This window comes from Centropristis striata, chromosome 4 (assembly GCF_030273125.1).
Source record: "Centropristis striata isolate RG_2023a ecotype Rhode Island chromosome 4, C.striata_1.0, whole genome shotgun sequence".
In the NCBI taxonomy this organism is placed as follows: domain Eukaryota; kingdom Metazoa; phylum Chordata; class Actinopteri; order Perciformes; family Serranidae; genus Centropristis; species Centropristis striata.
This window is the reverse complement of record NC_081520.1, coordinates 833,560-860,783: the sequence shown is the minus strand read 5'-3', so window position 1 is coordinate 860,783 and position 27,224 is coordinate 833,560. Positions and strand designations below refer to the sequence as shown.

Below are 27,224 nucleotides of genomic sequence, written 5' to 3'. Positions count from 1 at the left end.
CAGGAAAAAAGGACAGATTTGCAGGGGGAAAAAGGGACAGTTTTATGAGAAAAAAGTGGCAAATCTATGAGAAAAAAATTTGCAAATTTTACCAGATTAAAAGTGGCAGATATATGAGTAAAAAGTGGCACATTTTCTGAGATTACTGGCAAATCTATGGAAAAAAGTTGCAGATTTATGAGATTAAAAGTCTCAAATCTATTAAAAGAGTTGCAGATTCATGACATTAAAAGTGGCAAATTATGAGAATAACTGTGGCAAATCTACGAGAAAAAAGTTGCCTATTATTCCAATTTTTTTTCCTCATAAACCTGTTACTCTTTTCTCATAGATTTGCCACTTTTTTTTTTTTTTTTTTTTTTACAATTCAGTCATTCAGTATTTTAATATTCAAGACCATTAAGCAGTTAAATAATACTGGTAAAAAAAATGTTCCATTATATTAATTTACACATTTAACCTCCATTTTACGTTTTATATTTTTAATCAAAGTAATTTACCTTTTTATGGCATTTGCTCCGTAACCCTGATAGAGTACATTTCTGGAAAATAACTTTTATTTGTTAACAGTCTAGATGTTTTTCTTGGCTTGGTGTTAATAATTACTCCAATTAATAAAGTGCTGACGCTGCGAACCATCAGCTGGCCAAAGTTCTCCCTGAGCACCGCAGATCCTCATGTCTTCTCTTGGTCAGATCAAAGTTTAGCTGTTTTTCCAGGTTTTTGGGGTCTTTTTTAGAAGCTTTAGAGTAGTAAAGTCAGATTAAAGTGTAGAAAGTGTGTTGAGGTAACAGTGGAGCGATGGAGGATTCATCATCAGACAAAGTGACCATCAACAACCCAGCAGACATCTCCGTCATCGTTGGATATTTCATCACCGTTATAAGTGTCGGCATCTGGGTGAGTCTGAGTCTGTTTATCATAAAATATATCTATATACTATATATATAAACCGTATAAAGCAGTGGCGAACTCAGACCCTCATGCCTCCATGGTTGAAAAAGCGCTAAAGTTCCCTCTAGAGTGGTGGAAACAAGAGGAAGTGCCTTATTGGCTGCCCTTTATACGTGCAAAAATGATTTGGTGCCCTCTAGGGTGCCCCTTCATACAATAAATTGTATGTGCCCTCTATTGCAAGAAAATTCGATAACATGCCTTAATGAGAGCTCTTCTTGAGCCCTTTTTCCTGTTTGGTGTCTCCGTGGTTGAAAAAGAGCGTGAAAGTGTCCTCTAGAGCAGTAGTTCTCAACCTTTTTGAGTCGTGACCCCCAATTTAACATGCATGTTGTCCGTGACCCCCCCCCCCCCCCCCCCCCTCACTGAACACAATCTCACAGTTCAGATCACCCAAAAAAGAAACAAAATGACCAAAAAAAGGAAACAAAATGACCAAAAAAGACACAAATTGACCACAAAATGATCAAAAAAAGCCACAAAATGACCAAAAAAGACACAAAATTACCCAAAAAAGACACAAAATGACCAAAAAAAGGAAACAAAATGACCAAAAAAGACACAAATTGACCACAAAATAATCAAAGAAGACACAAAATGACCAAAAAAGACACAAATTGACCACAAAATGATCAAAAAAAGACACAAAATGACCAAAAAAGACACAAAATTACCCAAAAAAGACACAAAATGACCAAAAAAGGAAACAAAATGACCGAAAAAGACACAAATTGACCACAAAATAATCAAAAAAGACACAAATTGACCACAAAATGATCAAAAAAAGACACAAAATGACAAAAAAAAAAGAAATGAAGTGACCAAAAAGACTTAAACACATTAACACATGAACACTTTAACACAGTGAAGACAGAGCTGACTTCCAAAATGATTTTGAATCATTTTGGAAGTCAGCTCTGTCTCTACTGTGTTAATGTGTTTTTGGTCACTTAATGTCTTTTTTTGGTCATTTTGTGTCTTTTTTTGGTCATTTTGTGTCTTTTTTTGGTCATTTTGTGTCTTTTTTGGTCATTTTGTGTCTTTTTTTAGTCGTTTTGTGGGGGGGTTTTTGGTTATTTTGTGGGGTTTTTTTGGTTATTTTGTTTCTTTTTTGGGTCATTTTGTTTCTTTTTTGGGTCATTTTGTTCCTTTTTTGGGTCATTTTGTGTCTTTTTTTTGGTAAATTTGTGTCATTTTTGTGATCTGAACTGTCCGTGTCAGATTGTGTTCAGTGAGTGGGGGTCGCGGACAACATGCATGTTAAATTGGGGGTCGCGACTCAAAAAGCTTGAGAACTACTGCTCTAGAGTGGCGAAAATGAGAGAAAGTGCCTTATTGGCTGCCCTTTACACATGAAAAATCTTATTGATTGCCCTCTAGGGTGCCCCTTTATACAATAAATGATGATGATGTGCCCTCTAGAGATTATATAATACGGTATCACCCAACTGTGAATAATGTTATGTGAGGTGTTTGCTCTCATTTAGCTCTCAAAGTGCACAAAATAGATGCATTTTACTTAAAAATGTACACATTTTCTCCCGGGGGGGGGGACCCCCTAGAGTGTTTGGTTTGATACTTTTAATTGTCAGTATCATATCATTAATTACTTTGATCTGGAACTCTTTTTAACTTAATGCTAATAATTCATCATACATGATGCATCATAATTTGCCGTGCTGGTGGGGCCACATGTTGTGCAGAATGTGCCCTTTTTATTTTTTCGCCCTTCTCTGAGTCTGAGTCCACCACTGGTATAAAGCAGTAGTTCTCAACCTTTTTGAGTCGCGACCCCCAATTTAACATCCATGTTGTCCGTGACCCCCACTCACTGAACACAATCTGACACGCACAGTTCAGATCACCCAAAAAAGAAACAAAATGACCAAATAAAGGAAACAAAATGATCAAAAAAGACACAAAATGACCACAAAATGATCAAAAAAGACACAAATTGACCAAAAAAGACACAAAATGACCACAAAATGATCAAAAAGACATAAAATGACCCAAAATAGAAACAAAATGACCAAAAAAAGACACAAAATGACTAAAACAAGACACAAAATGACCCAAAAGAAACAAAATGACAAAAAAGACACAAAATGACTAAAAAAAGACACAAAATGACCAAAAAAAGACACAAAATGACCCAAAATAGAAACAAAATGACCAAAAAAAGACACAAAATGACCCAAAAAAAAAACAAAATGACCAAAAAAAGACACAAAATTACTAAAAAAAAGACACAAAATGACCAGAAAAGGAAAAAAATGACCAAAAAAGACACAAATTGACCAAAAAAAGACATTAAATTACCAAAAAGACTAAAAACACATGAACACTTTAACACAGTGGAGACAGAGCTGACTTCCAAAATGATTTGGCGACCCCCAGAAATCATCTCACGACCCCAATTGGGGTCCCGACCCCAAGGTTGAGAATAGCTGCTATAAAGGACATACAGGTACGTTGCTTTAGGTTTGTGTGAATAACAGACGTGTCCTCTGTGTTTCAGGCCATGTTTCGGACCAATCGGGGGACGGTCGGAGGATATTTCCTGGCAGGACGCACCATGACCTGGTGGCCTGTGAGTTCAACACAGATACAGTTATATCTTGATATGAGCTTATTAATATCAGTGTATAATAGAGGTGGTACAGCATAGTATCATGATATTCTGCGTGGCGATATTATATCGATTCATGGCCGCCACGTGTCAATAATTAGCATTTATTTAGTATCAGCGAGCTCACTTTTATAAACATACTGGAAACATTATCATTTATTATCATATGAAACTAGAAGACCTCAGGAATCTATCGGCTCCAGGTGTGTCAGGATATCGTGTCAGGAAGTTGTTGAAATTACAAAGATTGGCTTTTTCTATAATTTATTTTTTTTAAAACTGAGAGCAGTGAAGCTTGTTGTTTTTGAAAGTTTGATAAAATGCTGCAGTTGTTGTCGTCCAACATGTTTGATATCAGTTCAGTTCAGTTTGACTGAATACTTTGTTGGTCAGTCTGTGGGTTTGACTCTCATTGTGGAGAAATAAAAAGACTGAAGTGAGAATTTTCTCTAATTGGACAAAACAATTCTTGATTGAATTTAATTTTGTGGACAGAAAAGTCAGTTAAACAGTTAAATCTCAATATATTGTATCACAATACTCACCATATCGCGAAATGCTTAAAATTACAATAATATTATTGTGACTCAAGTATCCGGATAAAATCTCATCGTGGGGCTGATACGCTGATTCACACCTGTGTATATATGTTGTCAATAATGTGGCTGCAAATTTCCAGAAATGTGCTTATAGGGTCACTTAACCCATAGGAACCTATGGTGACACCTGTGTAACAAACACGTTAAATCTTCTAGAATCTCCCATATTCAGCTTTATGCTTCACATTAACTCATTAAATCCCTAAGCGACACATACTCAACACCTGGTGAGGTGGTCATGTGACTGTGACAGGAAGTGACTTGAAAAATGTGAAAATCAAAATGCGGGTGTTTTGTTGTTGCAGAATGAGGTTTGAAAGTCTTTTCTACAATGGCGTGTTAGGGCCAAATATGGAAAAATAAATAAATGTGGACCTGGGGGAGGGGGCACATTTATGAGATTAAAAGTTGCAAATCTATGAGAAACAATTGGGAGATTTATGAAATTAAAAAGTGGCAAAGCTATGAGAAAAAATTTGCAAATTTTACCAGATTAAAAGTGGCAGATATATGAGTAAAAAGTTGCAGATTTACGAGATTAAAAGTGGCAAATCTATGAAAAAAGTTGCAGATTTATGAGATTAAAAACAGAAATCTGAAAATGTGACTGAAAACAGAAATCTAAAAAAGTATCTAATTTTAAAAAGCTTTTTATGTTACTCGGCTAAGTTTAAACCCATTTAACAATTCTAATCTGTTAATGTCCTTTGTTGCATTTAACCTGTTCTGTCCATATTTCCTGAACAAATTAATATGAAAGAAGTTACAAAAATATCACTGTGACGTCAAGTTTTTTTTAATTTTAAAATAAGAAATACCATAATATACATATATGTCACATCACAGATATTTGACATTTAGGGGTAGTATGTATATATATATATATATTTTAAACATCATAAATGTGTTCTATGTGGTCTGTGGTATATCCCCCATAATGTTCCTTTAAGGATAAATGGGCCTGGGTTCTTATGGGTTAAGCCAGTTTCTCATTTGTCGGACACATTCTCACTTCTGGAAATATTCTGTATGTTGTCATTTGTTTTTTTCATAGATTTTCTAGGTATTCTTGTTTATTCCAGGTTGGTGCGTCTCTGTTTGCCAGCAACATTGGTAGTGGTCACTTTGTGGGCCTGGCCGGCACCGGGGCAGCCAGCGGCCTGGCGGTGGGGGGGTTCGAGTGGAACGTAAGTCACAACTCTGCACTTTAATTCTCATTAAAACCCTCCTGAACCTCCTCTGGCCTTGTTTGGCTCTTTCTACATTTTACTCACTTTCGCCTGCAACACACTGCAAAAAAAGAAAAGTTGGGTGAACTCAAAATTTCAAGGCAACAAACTTCGATAAAATTTTAAGTTGGACAATTAAACTAAATATTTTAAGTTTTGTTTTTGAGTTTGCTCAACTCTGAATTCAGATTTTTGTCAACTCAACTGTAAGTTGTCCTAACTTATAATTTAACATTGTAATAACTTTTAATCCTTACTTCTGCTAACTTCTGCAATGTGCTGAATTGGCACGATTGTAAATTTTGAGTTAGCATTGATACGCTAATGGCTACTCTTGTAGCTGTAACAAGCAGCGCTGCTAGCATCAGTTAGCCGCTAACGTCAGTTAGCCGCTAGCTTTGGCTAATGACCGAATTTCACCGTTTTCCCGCATTTCCCAACAAAGAAATAAGAGTTATCAGAACTATTGTCCCTTGTTGTGAACCCCAACTTAAAGATATAAGTAACAACAACTCACCAACTTGTTTTTGAGCAGACAACTGGCTTCCTTTGTTGTGCTAACTTGCATTATTGCCCTAAATGTCAATAATTTATATTTCCAAGTTTTACCAACTTAAATCACTGTTTTAGGCCAAAAAACACAAGTTGGGGTTTTTGCAGTGTATATAATAAATCCTGCAGCTCTGTGGAATCAGCTCAACCATGGCTAGAAGTGGAAACAACAAAAATGTCTTTTGTGCAGAATAACACGGATGTAATAACATAAATAATTGAAAAAAAGTTTGATTTCTCTGATAATTAAAAAAAAAATTAGAATAATATTATAATAACAGCCTCTCCTGTCCTTTCCCCTCTGTTCTGTGTAAACAGATTTTCAGTGAATATTTGTCACGTGACCGTTCGTCTCAGCAGAATCAATCGTAGCATCACAGTAAAAAATGTAAAAAGAAAATGGTAAAAAAAAAATTAAATAAATAAAAAGTCTGGCAGCAAATGATGCCAAACCGTGAAATAACAGTAAGTCATTCATCTGTAAAATATTTCTTTTACTTTAATATGATAGTAAGTGTTTGGCAACTTTTGACTGTTTTTTTAAACATTAAATTTAAAGTTTTACTTTAGGAAAACAGAAATTTGCCTTAATTCGACAAGTCTTTTTTTGTATTTTACATAGAATTCAGTAATTTAACATTCATGACCATTAAGTAATTAAATGGTACTGAAAAAAGAAACGTTCCATTATACTAATTGACACATTTTAACTTCCCTTTTATGGTTTATATTTTCATTAAAAGTGTCGCTAATGGTTAAGGCCTGTTTCTACAGTTTCTGTCCATGATAAAAGCTGTATTTTCTGCTGAAATGTTTGATGACGGGGTTAATCAAACACTGAGGTCAAATCTGAGGTAAAATCTTGCATATTATACCTTTAACAGGTTACATGTTATTTTTTATGTCATATGTTATATATTTTATTTTGTTTTCAGGCTCTGTTCATCGTGCTGCTGCTGGGATGGCTGTTTGTTCCCGTCTACCTCACCGCTGGGGTAGGTGGTTCACACGGTGTTATCATGGTTCTGAGCCTATTATTCCCAGATTTTTTTTATTTTTTATTTATTTATTTTTTATTGGTGAAATGACGTAACAAACAAGGTGACAAATGCACTACACCAGGGGTGTCAAACTCAAATACACAATGGGCCAAAATGTAAAACTTGAATAAAATGGCGGGCCAACATTGAACCAATAAACCTTTTAATATATACCAAACATGTTTTGCTTTAACATTAAATATGGAACCAGCAACACTTATAAACATACAATATATAACTAAATAGTGCAGACATGCAAAATCAAATTTCAAATAAAAAACACATCAATGTCATTAATTTATTAAATAAAAATTAAATAATAATCGTATGCCTCTTTTCTATTTGCATCCTTCTGATTTAAATATCAAAACAAAGTTTTTCAACAGGTTAATACATTTAAAAATAAAATAACAACAATAAATCTAGTATAAGTGGTAAATGCGCCGTATAATACCGGCGGGTCAGCTTTTAGAGTACAATAATAAGATAATAATTTGGTATTGCCTCGCGGGCCAAATAAAATTACACTGCGGGCCAAATTTGGCCCGCAGGCCAGAGTTTGATAACCCTGCACTCCACCATGTGGAGCACAAGTAGAGACAGCAGACATACAGCGCAAACAACAACAAAGAAAAACATAAATGATAAACGATTTGCACAGAGGCATCACAGGTGTGTGTGTGTGTGTGTGTGCATGTGTGTGTGCATGTGTGTGTGTGGATGAGGGGCAGATATTACAACATATATATAAAAATATATAACATGGCTCATTTATTTGTATCACACAATGAAAATAAATAGGCAAACAAAGCAAGAAGCGCTAACGAGAGAAAACAAATAAACAAGAATAAATAAAATAACTAATTAAATAAATAAATAAATAAATAATAACAAAAATAATAATATTAAAAATAATAATAATTATATATATATATATATACCCACATATGTACATATATATATATAAAAAACAACAACAACATATAATATAATATATAATATAATAACACAGGGGGATGGGAGAAATCAATATAGTTTGATGCGATATAGAACAACATCTTACACAATGACAAGATATGTGAGATCAGACACATAATTGTAATTGACCCAATATAAACCAAAGCATCATGACAATAACAGCCACATATTATTCCTGATGTGGTGACTGTGACTGTGTCAGGTGATCACCATGCCTCAGTACCTGAAGAAGAGGTTCGGAGGGACCAGGATCAGCCTCTACCTCTCTGTGATCTCTCTGTTCCTCTACATCTTCACCAAGATCTCAGTGAGAACACACACACACACACACACACACACACACACACAGTTTTTGTGTTTCTTCCTCTGTTCCTTCATTCCCTCCCTCTCTTCCTGCAGGTGGACATGTTCTCAGGAGCAGTTTTCATCCAGCAGGCTTTGGGGTGGAACATCTACGTGGCAGTCATCACCCTCCTCTTAATAACAGCCTTGTACACCGTTACAGGTATATATATATATATACACTACCGGTCAAAAGTTTTAGAACACCCCAATTTTTCCAGTTTTTTATTGAAATTCAAGCAGTTCAAGTCAAATGAACAGCTTGAAAGGGTCCAAAGGTAAGTGGTGAACTGCCAGAGGTAAATAAAAAAAGGTAAGCTTAACCAAAACTGGAAAATAATGTACATTTCAGAATTATACAAGTAGGCCTTTTTCAGGGAACAAGAAATGGGTTAACAACTTAACTCTATGGAGTCTTGGGCTATTTTGTCCATTTTTAAATTCTTTTCATGTCTTTGTAAGTCTTTTTGTGTCTTTTTGTGTCTTTTTTGGTCATTTTGTGTCTTTTTTTTAGTCATTTTGTGTCTTTTTTTGGTCATTTTGTGTCTTTTTTTAGTCATTTTGTGTCTTTTTTTGGTCATTTTGTGTCTTTTTTTAGTCATTTTGTCTCTTTTGGTGTCTTTTTTTGTCATTTTGTGTCTTTTTTTGGTCATTTTGTGTCTTTTTTTAGTCCTTTAGTCCAACATAAAATGTGATTTTGAATCTTTTTTTACTTTCAAAACACTATCATGCTCAATAAAGAATTTTAAATGTTTTAAATGTGCATTCATTTCAGAGTACACTGAGACATTAAACTGCATCATTTTCAATTAAATTCTGGAAAAGTTGGTGTGTTCTAAAACTTTTGACCAGTAGTGTATATATGTGTGTGTGTGTGTGTGTGTGTGTGTATTATATTAATGTCTGTCCTGTATATATATATATAATAACTTAAGTTTATTTATTTTTTAATACAGATATTTACTGTAAGATATGTAAGAAAATATCTGTAAAACAACTGCTTGTTGTTTAATGTTATTTTATGGTGTTTAGCTACTTTTGCTGCAAGACTTTTTTTTACCCTTTTTTGAATATGATTTTCTTCTTTTTTTACATTGTCATCCTTGAGTTTTGTTACTTTTGTTTATTTTAAGGTTTGTGTGTGCGTGTGTGTGTGTGTGTGTGTGTGTGTGTGTGTGTTACCAGGTGGCCTGGCTGCTCTGATGTACACCGACACCGTTCAGACTTTTGTCATCATTGCCGGGGCGTTTGTCCTCACCGGCTACTGTAAGTAAGAAATGAAAAGTGGCAAATCTGCGAGATAAAAGTTGCAAATCTACGCGAAAAAATTGCAGATTTATGAGATTAAAGTGGCAAACCTAGGAGGGAAAAGTCACAAATTTATTTGATGAAAAGTGGCAAATCTATGAGAAAAAAACGCAAATTTATGAGATTAAAACCGACAAATCTACGGGGAAAAAGTTGCAGATTTATGAGATTAAAGTGGCAAATCTACGATGAAAAAGGTTGCAAATTCATTAAATTAAAAGTGGCAAATCTATGAGAAAAAAGTTGCAGATTTATGAGATTAAAGTGGCAAATCTACGGGAAAAAAGTTGCAGATTTATGAGATTAAAGTGGCAAATCTAGGAGGGAAAAGTCACAAATTTATTTGATGAAAAGTGGCAAATCTATGAGAAAAAAACACAAATTTATGAGATTAAAACCGACAAATCTACGGGGAAAAAGTTGCAGATTTATGAGATTAAAGTGGCAAATCTACGATGAAAAAGGTTGCAAATTCATTAAATTAAAAGTGGCAAATCTGCTAGATAAAAGTTGCAAATCTACGCGAAAAAATTGCAGATTTATGAGATTAAAACTGACAAATTTTAGGGGAAAAATTTGCAGATTTATGAGATTAAAGTGGCAAATCTACGATGAAAAAGGTTGCAAATGCATTAAATTAAAAGTGGCAAATCTGCTGGACAAAAGGAGCAGATTTAGGAAATTAAAAGTGGCAAATCTACGAGAAAAAAAGTTGCAGATTTATGACATTAAAAGTGGAAAATCTACACACAGTTTATGTTTTTGGCTGCATGTGGCTCTGTAGTTCTATATTTCCCCTTTAGAGCTTTAGAGATTAACTAGCGTCAGTAATCATTAATTTCTCTGCAGCGGTGAACAGTTTGCTGACGCTGCAGAGCCACAAAACTCTCAGCCAACTCCTCCTGCAGCCTTATTGATTTCTTCATACGAGGCCAATATATATATATATATATATATATATATATATATATATATATATATATATATATATAAGTCTAATCCTGGTGTAGATTATGACAAAGTCCCAGAAGAAGGCGGAGCAGATAAAAGTGGGCAGAAACCAGTGGAGGAGAAACAACCGCCTGACGTCCTTTAGTGAACTGGTGATGCGTTGAGAACAAACGCTGACTCAGCAGCTGACTCATCTTCAGTTAGGACAGTAAGAGACAACAGAGACCTCTGGACTACTGAGCAGAAAGAGCTCAGGATTCATTGTGATTGGGGATTTTATATATATTTATAAATCACTACAGATGAACCCTCTGAACCCCGTTTGAAATGCATGTTTCCTTTAAAAGATAAATAAAAAATACACTGTTTATCATAAAAAGAAACTGTAAAAACAGGCGTTATTGGCAACATTTAATCTTTCCTACTGTCCTTAAGTGGATCAAAGGTTACGAAAGTTTCCATTAGAAAAAAGTAACCAAAGCTCAAAATTGTGATTTTTCGTTTGCACTAACTAGATCCTGTTAAAAACCTTAAATTCAGCTGAGACGAACTGTCACGTGACAAATATTCACTGAAAATCAGACAGAACTGCAGGCTGTTTACACAGAGCTGAGAGGAGAGGACAGGAGAGGCTGTTTACACAGAGCTGAGAGGAGAGGACAGGCTGTTTACACAGAGCAGAGAGGAGAGGACAGGAGAGGCTGTTTACACAGAGCTGAGAGGAGAGGACAGGCTGTTTACACAGAGCAGAGAGGAGAGGACAGGCTGTTTACACAGAGCTGAGAGGAGAGGACAGGAGAGGTTGTAAAATGTAAATAGTTCAATATGTAAAGCATGTGGAGACCCAGTGTTCACCCAGTATTTAAGACACTTGAGGGCACTTGGAAAAGTTTTGTATATAATTTATAAATTCCTTTTTATTCAAATCTAAAATATTTTTTAGAGAAATCCAACTTGCTTTTTTAAAATATATATATAATTGTGTCAAAGACATTTTTGAGTTGTTTCAACTTCTAGCCATGATTGTGCTGATTCCACAGAGCTGCAGGATTTATACATATATATATTTTATATATTGCAGTGAAATACAAGGCCACAGTGAGTAAAATGTAAAAAGAGCAAAAAAGGCCCTTAAACGGCTTGTTGGGGCTCAGAGGATTAATGTTAAAGGAACAGGAATATATCCAGACATTCACATACAGATACATCTCAATACATTAGAATATGATGTAAAAGTCCATTTCCAGTAGTTCAAGTCAAATAGCCCCAACCAAGTATTGAGTCATATAGATGGACATACTTTTAGAGGCCAACATTTACATATCAAACATACTTTTTAAAATTGGTCTTTTGTAATATTCAAATTTTTTGAGACACTGAATTTTAGGTCTTCATTAAATGTAAGCCATAATCATCATAATTAGAAGAAATTTAAGACATGAAATGTTTCATTCTGTGTGTAATGGATCTATATAATGTGTTATTTCCACTTTTTGAATTGAATTACTGACATAAATAACTTTTCTATGATATTCTAATCTACGCACCTGTTTTTACAGGAAATTAAAAATAATTCACATGTGAAATTAGTGAAATCAAACTACAAAAACAAAGACCTGGCAGCAGTTTCTCCTGTTCTCTTGCAGCGTTTGCTGAGGTGGGCGGCTACAGCGCTCTGCTGGCCAGGTACAGCTCTGCTACGCCCAGGAACTTCTCCTCCACGGAGCCCCAGCGCTACAACATCTCCCCCAGCTGCTACCTGCCCCGCCAGGACGCCTTCCACCTGCTGAGGGACCCCAGCACCGGGGACCTGCCCTGGCCCGGGGTCCTGTTTGGGATCGCTATAGTGGGAGGCTGGTACTGGTGCACAGACCAGGTGGGCTGTGGAGGCATTCTGAGTCTTTTTATAGATTTGTGTCTCTCAGTGGTCGTTCTAGATCAGTTTTACTGTGGGGGCCAAGGAGGGGCCAGTGTTTAATCAGAGGGGCATATTTAAATACTGCAAAGATGATATTTAAGCATTCAAAACCTATATTTATCATCTTTGTGCACAATTACTTTTTTTTTATTTTGAAAGTGCAGTACATAATAAAAATACAAAAAACACACAAAAAATTACAAAAAACACACATAAAAAACACAAAAAACACAAATAAATTATATATATATATATATATATATATATATAAAAAGTAAACACAAAAGATTGCATTACAAATAGAAAAATCTCTGCAAAAAAAGTAAAATCATGTTAATACACTTCGAGGTGTTTTTTCTATTTTTTTTTTATTTTTTTTACCTTTTTTACCAATTACTTTTTTTAAATTTTGAAAGTGCAGTACAGTCAGAATTTTTTTTTTTAATATACACAAACTTTTATTTATTTTATTTAACTACACAATGTACACATTTTGGGTTCCTTTTGTGTACAATGCGATATTTTTGAAGAAAAAATAGGTAAGAATTGTTCCGTCATTCATCGTTATAAATTGATAATTTCATTAATAATTTGACACAGGGGCCAAGGGCTTCTTCACAGGGGCAGTGGCCCCTGGAGGCCCCTGTGTAGGACTGCCACTGGTGTCTCTGTAGGCATTTTAGGTTTATTTGGGGTTGTTTTGAGTCTCTGTGTAGTTGCTTTGTGCCTCATAGTGTATTTTTTTGTAGTTATTTTGGTCTGTTTAGAGTTGTTTTGTGTCTCTTTGTGGGCATTTTCTGTCTCTTTGCAGTTGTTTGGTTCTTTTCATAGTCGTTGTTGGTGGTAAAGTCTCATGTCATGACATTCTGTAGGTGAGTGATCCAGCAGGTATCAGTGGTGGACAAGTATTTAGTTCCCTAACTTCAGTAAAAGTACTAATACCACACTGTGAAATTACTCCACTACAGTAAAAGTCCTGCATTCAAAACTTACTGAAGTAAAAGTACAAAAGTATCAGCATCAAAATGTACTTAAAGTATCAAAAGTAAAAGTATCCGGTATGCAGAATGAACCCAGTCAGATAGTTTTATATGTTCTAAATATATGATTAGATTATTTGTATTGATGCTTTTATGTAAGCAGTATTTTAATTTGGTAAAGATAGGGCATTTAACTAGCTAATATAGTGTTATAAGATTCAATTTTTAAATTGAAATTGATCATGTTTTTCATGCTAAATTTCAACCTGAAAAGTAACTAAAGCTGTCAGATAAATGTAGTGGAGTAAAAGTATAAAGTTACATAAAATGGAAATACTCAAGTAAAAGTACAAGTACCTCAAAATTGTACTTAAATACAGTACTTGAGTAAATGTACTTAGTTACTTTCCACCACTGCAAGGTATACACATGCACCAGCAGCTTCTAGTCAACTGCAACAATTACATCATTGGTTTGAACTGAGTTCAGACTAGAATCTAGAATCTTTTTACCATTTTACCTGACAGTATAACAACATTATGCCATAGAAACATTTATTTGGTGGGGAAATAACTAGAATAATTTCTGAAACATGCTCGCTATAGTTGTATTATAATTATGTATTATAATGTATTCTTGTATGTGAATATTTTTATTGGGTTTTATAATACATACAGCACAAGAACATCCATGAACTCAAACACATCCAGAAACTCAAATGTATTGTGCGCACACCATAAAATCAATAAGAAATAATAATAATAAAAATAAACATGATTAGAATGTCCCAAATATATTAACGTTAATGACAATAAGAAAAATAAACAGACACTCTGACACAAAGAAAAGCAATAATGGTAAAACTTCACAAATGATGCAAATCAGCTATACAAAACCGACAGAGGTGAACAGAGAAGCAAAAACAAAAAACAGTAAAATAAATAAGTAGATAAATAAATTCACAGGGCCCTTGAAATCATTTAGTCTACGGAGAGCTTCTCAACATATAGTAGGAACGGTTGCCACAGCTTTTTGAATTTACTTTCTGAGCCTTGAGTCGTATATCTTAGTTGTTCCACTTTAAAATGAGCCACTACGTCCATCACCCACCGCCCATGAGAAGGGGGTACCGACTTTTTCCACTTAAAGACGATAGTCCGCCGTGCCAGAAGTGTGGCGCAGGCCACTGCTGTGGCATGGGCGGTTGAAATCCTACAGTCTAGTGGCACCACACCAAATAAGGCTGTGACAGGGTTCGGTTTAATTGTTATTTCCCACACTGCATTGATTGTGTCGAAAACACCCTATAATGTATTCTTAAGGCTTTGTTACACAAACAGCATTATCAATTCTCCTTCGCAAAAAGGGATGAAATCTAGGTTTTTCCCTCTTTGGAAATGTTTCTTCACATGATGACGTGTTCATCAGGTGATCGTCCAGCGGTGCCTGGCGGCTCGGAGTCTGAGCCACGTGAAGGCCGGCTGCATCATGTGTGGCTACCTGAAGCTGCTGCCCATGTTCCTCATGGTGTTCCCCGGCATGATCAGCAGGGTTCTCTACCCAGGTCAGTCCCTGAACACATCACAAGCTATCAAAGCTGCTGTTAGAAAAAAGTCACCAAAACCAAGCTAAAAATTCTGATATTTCTTTCAAAATCACTTTATTCTACATGTCCCATTTAAAATGTTGCCAAAAATAAACTGTTCAGAATAACTAGAGGTGTTAAAAACATAAAATTCTGCTCCTCAAGTGTGAAGACATGATTGATTCTGCTGAGACGAACTACAGTTTACACAGAGCAGAGGGGAGAGGACAGGAGAGGCTGTTTACACAGAGCAGAGAGGAGAGGACAGGAGAGGCTGTTTACACAGAGCAGAGAGGAGAGGACAGGAGAGGCTGTTTACACAGAGCTGAGAGGAGAGGACAGGAGAGGCTGTTTACACAGAGCTGAGAGGAGAGGACAGGAGAGGCTGTTTACACAGAGCAGAGAGGAGAGGACAGGAGAGGCTGTTTACACAGAGCTGAGAGGAGAGGACAGGAGAGGCTGTTTACACAGAGCTGAGAGGAGAGGACAGGAGAGGCTGTTTACACAGAGCTGAGAGGAGAGGACAGGAGAGGCTGTTTACACAGATCAGAGAGGAGAGGACAGGAGAGGCTGTTTACACAGAGCTGAGAGGAGAGGACAGGAGAGGCTGTTTACACAGAGCAGAGGGGAGAGGACAGGAGAGGCTGTTTACACAGAGCTGAGAGGAGAGGACAGGAGAGGCTGTTTACACAGATCAGAGAGGAGAGGACAGGAGAGGCTGTTTACACAGAGCAGAGGGGAGAGGACAGGAGAGGCTGTTTACACAGAGCTGAGAGGAGAGGACAGGAGAGGCTGTTTACACAGAGCAGAGAGGAGAGGACAGGAGAGGCTGTTTACACAGATCAGAGAGGAGAGGACAGGACAGGAGAGGCTGTTTACACAGAGCTGAGGGGAGAGGACAGGAGAGGTTGTTTACACAGAGCAGAGAGGAGAGGACAGGAGAGGCTGTTTACACAGAGCTGAGAGGAGAGGACAGGACAGGAGAGGCTGTTTACACAGAGCTGAGGGGAGAGGACAGGAGAGGCTGTTTACACAGAGCAGAGAGGAGAGGACAGGAGAGGCTGTTTACACAGAGCAGAGAGGAGAGGACAGGAGAGGCTGTTTACACAGAGCAGAGAGGAGAGGACAGGAGAGGCTGTTTACACAGAGCAGAGAGGAGAGGACAGGAGAGGTTGTAAAAAACGCAAATAGTTCAATATGTATAGCATCTTTTCCCAATATTCATAACTCAAAATTCATCTCTTGGAATAGTGTTGAATAGATAAATTAAATTTTGTATTACTTAAAAAATATACATACAGTATATTAGAGAAATTCAACTTGCACAACATGTTTTCTTTTTTTATGTTGCATAAGTCATTATGATTGTGTTATTCTGCACAAACGACATTTTTGTTTGACATTTGACTCTTCTAGCCCTGAAACAGCTGGTCGGGGTTCAAAATACACCGTAGAATCAAGTATAATAGCTCTGGAAGGCTGTATCAAGCAGATGTGTGTGTGTGTGTGTGTGTGTGTGTGTGTGTGTGTGTGTGTGTGTGTGTGTGTGTTTCACCCTGCAGATGAAGTGGGCTGTGTGGTCCCAGAGGAGTGTATGAGGGTCTGTGGGACGGAGGTGGGCTGCTCTAACATTGCTTACCCTAAACTGGTTGTGACCATCATGCCCAATGGTGAGGACACATAATAAATACTACATTACAATAACAAGAAGGTACATTTCTCATCCATTGACTCTCTCTACACTGCAAAAAAAGAAAAGTTGGGTGAACTCAAAATTTCAAGGCAACAAACTTCGATAAAATTTGAAGTTGGACAATTAAACTAAATATTTAAAGTTTTGTTTTTGAGTTTGCTCAACTCTGAATTTCTCTGGCACGATTGTAACGCCGCTATGAAATGTCAGCTAATGTTGTGACCACAATTTTGAGTTAGCATTGATACGCTAATGGCTACTCTTGTAGCTGTAACAAGCAGCGCCGCTAGCATCAGTTAGCCGCTAGCATCAGTTAGCCGCTAGCATCAGTTAGCCTCTAGCTTTCACTAATGACCGAATTTCCCAACAAAGAAATAAGAGTTATCAGAACTATTGTCCCTTGTTGTGAACCCCAACTTAAAGATATAAGTAACAACAACTCACCAACTTGTTTTTGAGCAGACAACTGGCTTCCTTTGTTGTGCTAACTTACATTATTGCCCTAAATGTCAGTAATTTATATTTCCAAGTTTTACCAACTTAAATCACTGTTTTAGGCCAAAAAATACAAGTTGGCTTTTTTGCAGTGTAACTGTATATCCCATTCCTCTCCTCTCCTCCCCTTCTTCTTCCTCCCTCCCTCCGTCCTCTCTGCAGGGTTGCGCGGCCTGATGCTAGCTGTGATGCTAGCTGCTCTCATGTCCTCTCTGGCCTCCATCTTTAACAGCAGCAGCACTCTGTTCACCATGGACATCTGGACCCGCATCAGACCCCGGGCCACGGAGCGGGAGCTGCTTATTGTGGGCAGGTAAAGGGATGTATTTTTTTTTTTTTTTTTTTTTTGTAAATAAGTTTTATTGGTTTTTACAGTTTTTATCCCACAGAGATGAAAAATACAGAACATATGCATATTACTTCAATTTACACATACCGGTACATCTCCAAAAATGTACAAGTGAAGTTTTTAGCAAATATGTTGATACAGTGAGTTCCCTATTCCCATCCCCTCCCATAGGTTCATAGGATATAAAGCACATTTAGGTAATAGGAAAACAAAAGTAGATAGAGAAGAGAGAAACAAAACAGAAGCAAACACAACAACAACAAAAGCAACCTAACTAATAAAGATATATATAAATAAAAATAAATGAACAGAAATTATAATAAAAATGAAAAATATTTTAAAAAAGGGGAAAAGGGGAGTGTTCACTGCTGCAATCAGTCGTGTATGAGTCCCACCTTAATTATTGTCAAGGGCTCCTGCAAGGAGTCATAAAAGTCGAGAAAGGGCCTCCATATTTTGAAAAAAGATTGAGAGGAACCTTTGAGTGTGTACTTGATTTTTTCTAGCTTTAAGAAATACATAACATCCTTGATCCAATGAGAAAAGGATGGTGTAGCTCGTTGTTTCCATCTGAAAAGTATTAAACGTCTGGCAAGGAGTGTGGTGAAGGCTATAACTACATGGGAAATGGATGTATTTTTAATAGAAAACATTACAGGTATAGTTATATTCTGGCACATGCCTAAGAACTGTAGAGAAAGAAAGGCAAGAGGAGGAAGAATAACTTCAGTTGTGAAGTTATTGACATACTGCTAAACAGTGGCGGAAGGTACCGGGAGGAAGAAGGGCTTTAACAATAAATTATAAATTATTCATGTATTTGTTTATGTAATCTATTTATTTTCAATTTTTTTTTTTTGTTAATATGTTTTATTTAAACATGTATGTTTAGGGGGGGAAAAAAGTGTTAATTGAGTAGTGGAGAAGGTTTAAATAAGCATATTATGCTTCATCCTTTTCAGACATGTTGCGTTCACATTGCAGCGTTTGTTTTGATAATTGCTTTTTTTTGTAGTCTGTTTTGATTATTCTCATTGGATGTATTTGTTTTTGTGTTTACTTTGTTGTGTTACTCGCACATGTTCGAAATAAAAGCTGAACTGAACTGAAACTGAAACTGAAAAAGTAACTAAATACATGTACTCAAGTACTGTACTTAAGTACAATTTTGAGGTACTTATGCTTTACTTGAGTATTTAAATGTTATGTAACTTTATACTTCTACTTCACTACATTCAGAGGTAAAGCTTGTACTTTTTACTCCACTACATTCAGCTGACAGTTTAAGTTACTTTTCAGGTTGAGATTTAACATGAGAAACATGATCAATTTAATATGATTAGACATTGTTTTTAATTAAAACTCATAACAGTATATTAAGTAGTTAAAATGAGCCCTACCTTGAGAAAAAACACTTAATACATCAATAATAATAATCCAATAATATATTAAGAATATATAATACATATATTCTATATGTATATATATAAACCTGTAAAATAATACAGTAGATTTCTGGATTAAAACTTTTTTTACAGTGCATATCATCAACGGAGAGAGACCAACGGATATATTGATCATGCTATATATTTGATTATGTGATTGATATGTATATCTTTCAGAGTGTGGGTTCTGTGCATCGTGGCCGTCAGTATCTGCTGGATCCCGGTGGTGCAGGCGGCTCAGAGCGGTCAGCTGTTTGACTACATCCAGTCCATCTCCAGCTACCTGGCTCCGCCCATCTCCTCCGTCTTCCTCCTGGCCGTGTTCGTCAAGAGGGTCAACGAAAAGGTTAGTAACTAAGAAAGAAAAAAAAAGTAACTAAGTAACTAAAAAAAAAAAAAAAAAAGGTTACAATCATAATTCATTCTTCCCGCTCACATACACAAAAATTACCTCTCACATTCACAATATTAAAAAATACCTTTCACATTCACAACTTTACCTCTCACACATGCACATTTTTGTGAATGTAAAATTTTGAATGTTAAAGGTAAATTTGTGTATGTGAGATGTATTAATTGTGAATGTGAGAGGTAAAATTGTGAATGTAAGAGGTAAAGTTGTGAATGTAAGAGGTAAAGTTGTGAATGTGAGAGGTAAAATTGTTAATGTAAGAGGTAAAATTGTGAATGTGAGAGGTAAAATTGTTAATGTAAGAGGTAAAATTGTGAATGTGAGAGGTAAAATTGTGAATGTGAGAGGTAAAATTGTTAATGTAAGAGGTAAAATTGTGAATGTGAGAGGTAAAATTGTGAATGTGAGAGGTAAAATTGTGAATGTGAGAGGTAAAATTGTGAATGTGAGAGGTAAAATTGTGAATGTGAGAGGTAAAATTGCTAATGTGAGGTAAAATTGTGAATGTGAGAGGTAAAATTGTTAATGTGAGGTAAAATTGTGAATGTAAGAGGTAAAATTGTGTATGTGAGGGGTAAAATTGTTAATGTGAGAGGTAAAATTGTGAATGTAAGAGGTAAAATTGTGAATATGAGGGGTAAAATTGTTAATGTAAGAGGTAAAGTTGTGAATGTGAGAGGTAAAATTGTTAATGTAAGAGGTAAAATTGTGAATGTGAGAGGTAAAATTGTGAATATGAGGGGTAAAATTGTGAATGTGAGAGGTAAAATTGTGAATATGAGGGGTAAAATTGTGAATGTGAGAGGTAAAATTGTGAATATGAGGGGTAAAATTGTTAATGTGAGAGGTAAAATTGTGAATGTGAGAGGTGTTTTTTGTGTATGTGAGGGGGAAGAATGAGTTATGGCCTCTCATAGATAACACACATGGTGAGAGCATATTAAATCATATAACCGCTGATGAAACTCCTGCAGGGAGCGTTCTGGGGTCTGATGGGCGGGCTGCTGATGGGTCTGTGCCGGATGCTGCCTGAGTTCTGGTTCGGTTCTGGCAGCTGTATCTTCCCGTCTAACTGTCCGTTCCTGGTGTGTGGGATCCATTACCTCCACTTTGCAATCATCCTCTTCTTCTGTACGTCAGCGTTGGTGCTGCTGGTCAGTTACTGCACGCCGCCCATCCACGACCAACACGTGAGTAACTTAAAGAAACCATACTGATTCCCTGAATCCGAGCCGTTTCAGGCTGTTTTTCACTGCAATATATAATACGTCCTGCAGCTCTATGGAAACAGCACAATCATGGCTAGAAGTTGGAACAACTTAAAATGTCTTTTGTGCAGAATAACACAGTTATAATGACATACATCATAAAAAAGTTGAATTTCTCTGATAAAATATTTAGAAAAAAAATTGAATACAATGGAATTTATATACAAAACACGTTTCCAAGTGTCCAGTGAATATTGTAAAAAAAAAAATTTGTCTCCACATATTAAACATTGCATTGTTTTAACTTTAAGCCTCTCCTGTCCTCTCCTCTCTGCTCTGTGTAAACAGATTTTCAGTGGATATTTGTCACCTGACCGTTCATCTCAGCAGAATCAATCGTGTCTTCACAGTGTCTCTGATGAGCAGAATTTAATGTTTTTACTGGATTAAGTTATTATATAGTTTGATTTTGCCAACGTTTTAAATGTTTGGACATGTAGAATGAAGTGATTCTGACAGAAATATCGTAATTTTAAGATTTGTTTGGTGACTTTTAATAATCTATGATCCATTCAGGGACTGTCGGAAAGTTCAAATTTAACTTCTAAGTTCTAATTTCTGTTCTTAGTTTATTTCTATTGGAAACAGTGTATTTTGGTCGATCTTTCTGGGGTTCGGAGGGTTAAGGGTCCATCACATAAAGGTGCTTTGAGAGCCATTATCTGCAAAACTGGATTAAGCAGCACTTAAAATAAATGCTGTTTCTGTGTCACATGAACTGTTTCTCCTCCAGCTCCATCGTCTGGTGTTCAGTCTGCGTCACTCTAAAGAGGAGAGGAAAGATCTGGACTGGGAGCAGAAGGAGAAAGACAGAGAAGCCCAGAGAGAGGAGGAGGACAGGATGAGGGAGGACAGGATGAGGGAGGACAGGGACGCAGGTAAGAAAGAAAAGAAAATCACATTCACAAAGAATATCTCTCGCATTCATAACTTTTACCTCTCACATACACACTTTTACCTCTCACATACACACTTTTACCTCTCACATACACACTTTTACCTCTCACATTCATGATTTTACCTCACATTCACAATTTTACCTCTCACATTCACAATTTCACCTCTCACATTCACAATTTCACCTCTCACATTCACAATTTTACCTCTCACATTCACAATTTCACCTCTCACATTAACAATTTTACCTCTCACATTCACAATTTCACCTCTCACATACACAATTTCACCTCTCACATTCACAATTTCACCTCTCACATACACAATTTCACCTCTCACATTAACAATTTTACCTCACATGCACAATTTTTCCTCTCACATTCCCAGTTTTACGTCTCACATTCACAATTTCACCTCTCACATACACAATTTCACCGCTCACATTAACAATTTTACCTCACATGCACAATTTTTCCTCTCACATTCCCAGTTTTACGTCTCACATTCACAATTTTACCTCTCACATTCACAATTTCACCTCTCACATTCACAAGTTCACCTCTCACATTAACAATTTTACCTCACATGCACAATTTTACCTCTCACATTCATAATTTCACCTCTCACATTCACAATTTTACCTCACATACACAATTTTACCTCTCACATTAACAATTTTACCTCACATTCACAATTTTACCTCTCACATTAACAATTTTACCTCTCACATTCACAATTTTACCTCACATACACAATTTTACCTCTCACATTAACAATTTTACCTCTCACATTCACAATTTTACCTCACATACACAGTTCTACCTCTCACATTCATAATTTCACCTCTCACATTAACAATTTTACCTCACATGCACAATTTCACCTCTCACATTAACAATTTTACCTCACATTCACAATTTTACCTCACATACACAATTTCACCTCTCACATTAACAATTTTACCTCACATACACACTTTTACCTCTCACATTCACAATTTCACCTCTCACATTCATAATTTCACCCCGCACATTCATAATTTCACCTCTCACATTAACAATTTTACCTCTCACATTCACAATTTTACCTCTCACATTCACAATTTTACCTCTCACATTAACAAAGAACAAGAAACCAGTCCCATGAGGACGAAGCCCTGATTCTTCTCTTCTGTCCAGCAGCTGTAGAGGAAGGAGAACCTGGGATCTGTCAGCTGATTGGAGGTTTCTGTGGCGGTGGCGGCTCTCAGGTGCAGGTGCAGGACTCACCTGAGGAGCCAGAGCAGCTGGCTGACATCAGAGAGGAGCCTGAGTGGAAGTTCACCGTGGACGCTAACGCTCTCATCATGATGGCTGTAGCAGTGTTCCTGTGGGGTTACTATGCTTAGCAGTCATATGAGCAGTGGGTGAAAGAAACTAAGTACATTTACTCAAGTACTGTACTTCAGTACAATTTTGAGGTACTTGTACTTTACTTGAGTATTTCCATTTTATGTAACTTTATACTTCTACTCCACTACATTTAGCTGACAGCTTTAGTTACTTTTCAGGTTGAGATTTAACATGAACAAATATATACATTTAAAATGATTATATGTTTATAAATTAAATCACATAATACGTATATTAAGTAGTTAAATGAACCTTGACATCATAAATCAATGCATCAATATTAACAATCTAATAATATATTTGGAACATGTATAACAATCTGAGTGGGTCCAATCTGCATCATGAGTACTTTTACTTTTGATACTTTAAGTACATTTTGATGCTGATACTTTTGTACTTTTACTTCAGTAAGTTTTGAATGCAGGACTTTTACTTGTAGTGGAGTAATTTCACAGTGTGGTATTAGTACTTTTACTGCAGTAAAGGATCTGAATACTTCTTCCACCACTGCCTGTGAGTTGGTATGTGGATGTGATTCAGTTTTATCACTCTGTGGGATGATTCAGTCACTCTTCAAGATAAATACAACAGTTTCGCCACCTGTTGGTAACTACTGGTCACTGCACTGCAAATCATCATAGAAATGTAAAAACAGTTCAAAACAGGCATCATGCAGTCTGATGATCCTTCACTGCATTCCTCTAGTTTCTACCCAGTGAATCCTGAGGGACAATTTCAGGTTTTTTTTATTTAATTTTTAAACACTTTGGCTGTGTTAGTCTATATGGCATACGTTTTGGCAAGGATGTACGTTTTTTTTTTTCAGTTCAACCTCAGCTCCAATAAAAAGTATTCAATAAACTGTGTAAACAAAATTCAGACACTCTCTTTAGGACATAGATGTCCCTATTGAACACATTTAACCCTCGTGCAACCCTTCAGAATATGTTAATTTGTTTACCCTTGGTGCAAGAAATGGACAGTTCTTACATTCACAATAATACCTCTCACATACACAATTTTACATCTCATGGTCACAATTTTACCTTTAACATTCACAATTTTACCTCTCACATTCACAATTTTTCCTCTCACATTCACAGTTTTACGTCTCACATACACAATTTCACCTCTCACATTAACAATTTTACCTCACATACACAATTTCACCTCTCACATACACAATTTTACCTCTCACATTCACAATTTCACCTCTCACATACACAATTTCACCTCTCACATTAACAATTTTACCTCACATACACAATTTCACCTCTCACATACACAATTTCACCTCTCACATTCACAGTTTTACGTCTCACATACTCAATTTCACCTCTCACATTCACAATTTCACCTCCCACATTAACAATTTTACCTCACATGCACAATTTTACCTCTCACATTCACAATTTCACCTCTCACATTAACAATTTTTCCTCTCACATTCACAGTTTTACGTCTCACATACACAATTTTACCTCTCACATTAACACTTTTACCTCACATACAGAATTTTACTTCTCACATTCACAATAATGTGCATGTGTGAGAGGTAAAATTGTGAATGTGAGAGGTGTTTTTTGTGTATGTGAGGGGGAAGAATGAATTATGGCCTCTCATAGATAACACACATGGTGAGAGCATATTAAATCATATAACCACTGATGAATCACACCTACACAACATTTCTTTTCCCATCCGCCTCCTGCAGGGTGCATTCTGGGGCCTGATATAAAAAAAAGTCTAATCATATTAGTAATTTTTACTATTTTCCCCATTGATTGACCTATTTTCTCATGCTGTTTTCCTGTTTCCACATGGTGTTATTACTGCTGTAAAAGTGAAACACTGCAGTGATTAAAAATTCTTCACTATCATTTAAAGGGATACACTTCTGAAAATGATTATCTGGTAGTTATGATCAGACTTGAGGTTGGTTAAAGACTTAAAATTATATCAATATATCATTTTATGGAAGTTTTTTTAACCCAATAAAACCTGAACCTTGAAATAATTGCAAGAAAACTGAAGTGTTAATTGAACCTGATGATAAATAATGAAAATAAAGACATAAATATAAATTTGCATAATATGAATTCTAATTTTGTATCATATTTGGTCTTTTTGTGCAAGTTGTTGCTCACAGCTTGTTTTTCTTGAACTAGCAAAAACCTATAAAACGTAACATTTTTAACCTTTTTTTAAACTTTTACTTTACTTTCAACATTTTCTTCAAACATACAAAATATAACATTTCCATTTAACACGTCACACATCTGCTGAAATTAAGTTTTCACGAAATTGATCCCTAGTGGATTATCACTTGGCTTTATAGGGTTAAAGGGATGCACAAGGGTTAAAGAGTGTAATGCAGTGGAAAAATGTTTGATCAGGTTAGAATGCCATTACTGTATACTGTTACATCCTGATTCAATCACAAGTCACTCTGAGCCTTCATCCAGCACCAGAAACAGGTGCCGGGAATAGAGTTTAATTTGTTAGCCAGGTAAAATGTAAAAAACTCAATAAAGTTTCAAGTAGCCCAAAGATTTGTTTTCAACTTCTTTTAAAACTTTGGCTCAGGAAACCGATAAAAAAAGGTGAATTGCAGTCACTTTAGAAAAGTTAACCACACAAAGAAAGAGCAATATTACCAATCAACTAGAAAAAACTGTTCCATCTCCCTTTTTCAGAAATATTTTTTAATATGGGAGCCAATGAGGCTGTTGGTGGTGTTGGTGGATCATCTGTGCGTCCTACGCCCAAACTATAACTCTGACAGCTTTACCAGAGGATTGTGAGTGAGAAGACTAATTTTCCTACGTTTCTATGTATAAATTATTTCTGTAGAGTGGAATTTGCGGCCTGGAGCGCAGTTTTCAAATGTATTTTTTGACAGTTTTTTCTCTCCCTCTACACTCTGGCGATGATGTCACACACTGTGACACGAACATTCCGTGCAATACACACCCATTATAATCTCAGAATTTCTCCAAAAATGATCATGGTCATTGAACAGGGATTGATAAAAAACTATATGACCTATCGAAACGTGGATTAATACACCGATACACAAGACTTGTGTCTACTGTTTAAAGTTTAAATGGAGTCTCTAGGTGAAATTATGCCGGAGAAGTAGACGTTTAAAAATCTACAATTATTGTTCTTTTTCGCTCTCTTTTTTTCGGCCGTCCCATTCATTTCAATGCAAAATTTTGGGCAGTTTTTCGCGACTTACGTTGCGAAAAATTCATATTCTGTTTAGTCATTTTTCATGCAAAAAAATGTTTTCAGCCTCTAAAATGTGCAAATTTGAACTGACATCACTTTAAAAAAAACAAACATATTTGACTGAATGTTTACTCTAGACAAAAAGGCAGATTAATCAATGGTCATTTAATCAGCCATGAGATGCACTAAAACGAAAGTTATTTTACAGAAATGTCCTGTATAATTGTTCAGGGTATTTCTTGTTTTTTTCTACATTATGTGCAAATGCCACAAGAAAGGTAATAATTAATTAATTGCTTAATTCAATGTTACATTACAGTCAATTCTATGATAAAATAGCAAAAAAATACACAACATACAGTCATGGAAAAAAATATTAGACCATTGTTTTCTTCAATTTCTTGTTCATTTAATGCCTGGTACAACTAAAGGTACATTTGTTTGGATAAATATAACAACAACAACACAATTTCATAAGAGTTTAATTGAAGAGCTGATATCAAGACATTTTCTATGATTTTCTTGATAACCAAAATTATTATTCAGAAAACGATGGAAAATGGCTAGATATCAGCTCTTAAATTAACTCTTAGCTATTTTTGTTGTAATTATATTTGTCCAAACAAATGTGCCTTTAGTTGTGCCAGGTATTAAAATAAACAAGGAATTGAAGAAAACAAAGGTGGTCTAATAACTTCTTCTGCCAGACTTTGTTTTTTTTCTTTACAGTGCACATCATAAGACTGTCAGTTCAATGAAAACATCTGTGGATGAAGTTTTTTTAAAATATACAAAGTGCTGATTCATTTTCTGGCCCATATAATACTCTTTAAAGATATTTTTCAGCTGTTGGTCACACTAAGACCAGCTCTGATGAGATCAGCATGTGACTGCGTTAATCAATGACTAAACCTTAAATGATGCTTTTACTCATCAGACACCACATGAACCAGGCAGCGATTGAGATTTCCAGTT

General features: G+C 35.9%; 1 protein-coding gene across 3 annotated transcripts; it reads left to right on the top strand.

Moving 5' to 3' along the window:
- Positions 1 to 801: 801 nt before the first annotated feature.
- slc5a2 (solute carrier family 5 member 2) lies at positions 802 to 23,084 on the top strand. Of its 3 annotated transcripts, none has more exons than XM_059330486.1 (15): positions 802 to 900; positions 3,473 to 3,544; positions 5,265 to 5,369; positions 6,899 to 6,958; positions 8,184 to 8,288; positions 8,381 to 8,486; positions 9,509 to 9,589; positions 12,229 to 12,458; positions 14,909 to 15,044; positions 16,628 to 16,735; positions 17,416 to 17,566; positions 19,225 to 19,393; positions 20,434 to 20,649; positions 21,461 to 21,605; positions 22,812 to 23,084. In XM_059330486.1, exons 1-15 carry the CDS (start codon positions 802 to 804, stop codon positions 23,009 to 23,011), a joined length of 1,983 nt encoding a protein of 660 aa, XP_059186469.1. In that variant the 3' UTR covers positions 23,012 to 23,084. The 3 variants fall into 3 exon arrangements, with proteins under 3 accessions (XP_059186469.1, XP_059186468.1, XP_059186467.1); XM_059330485.1 differs by having other exon boundaries at positions 22,806 to 23,084; XM_059330484.1 differs by having other exon boundaries at positions 22,803 to 23,084.
- The last annotated feature ends 4,140 nt before the right edge of the window (positions 23,085 to 27,224 follow it).

Coding starts and splice junctions, on each gene's coding strand:
- slc5a2 (XM_059330484.1), top strand. CDS start 802: ATGGAGGATTCATCATCAGACAAAGTGACCATCAACAACCCAGCAGAC. Junction 901..3,472: donor TTATAAGTGTCGGCATCTGG/GTGAGTCTGAGT, acceptor TCTGTGTTTCAG/GCCATGTTTCGGACCAATCG. Junction 8,487..9,508: donor AGCCTTGTACACCGTTACAG/GTATATATATAT, acceptor GTGTGTTACCAG/GTGGCCTGGCTGCTCTGATG.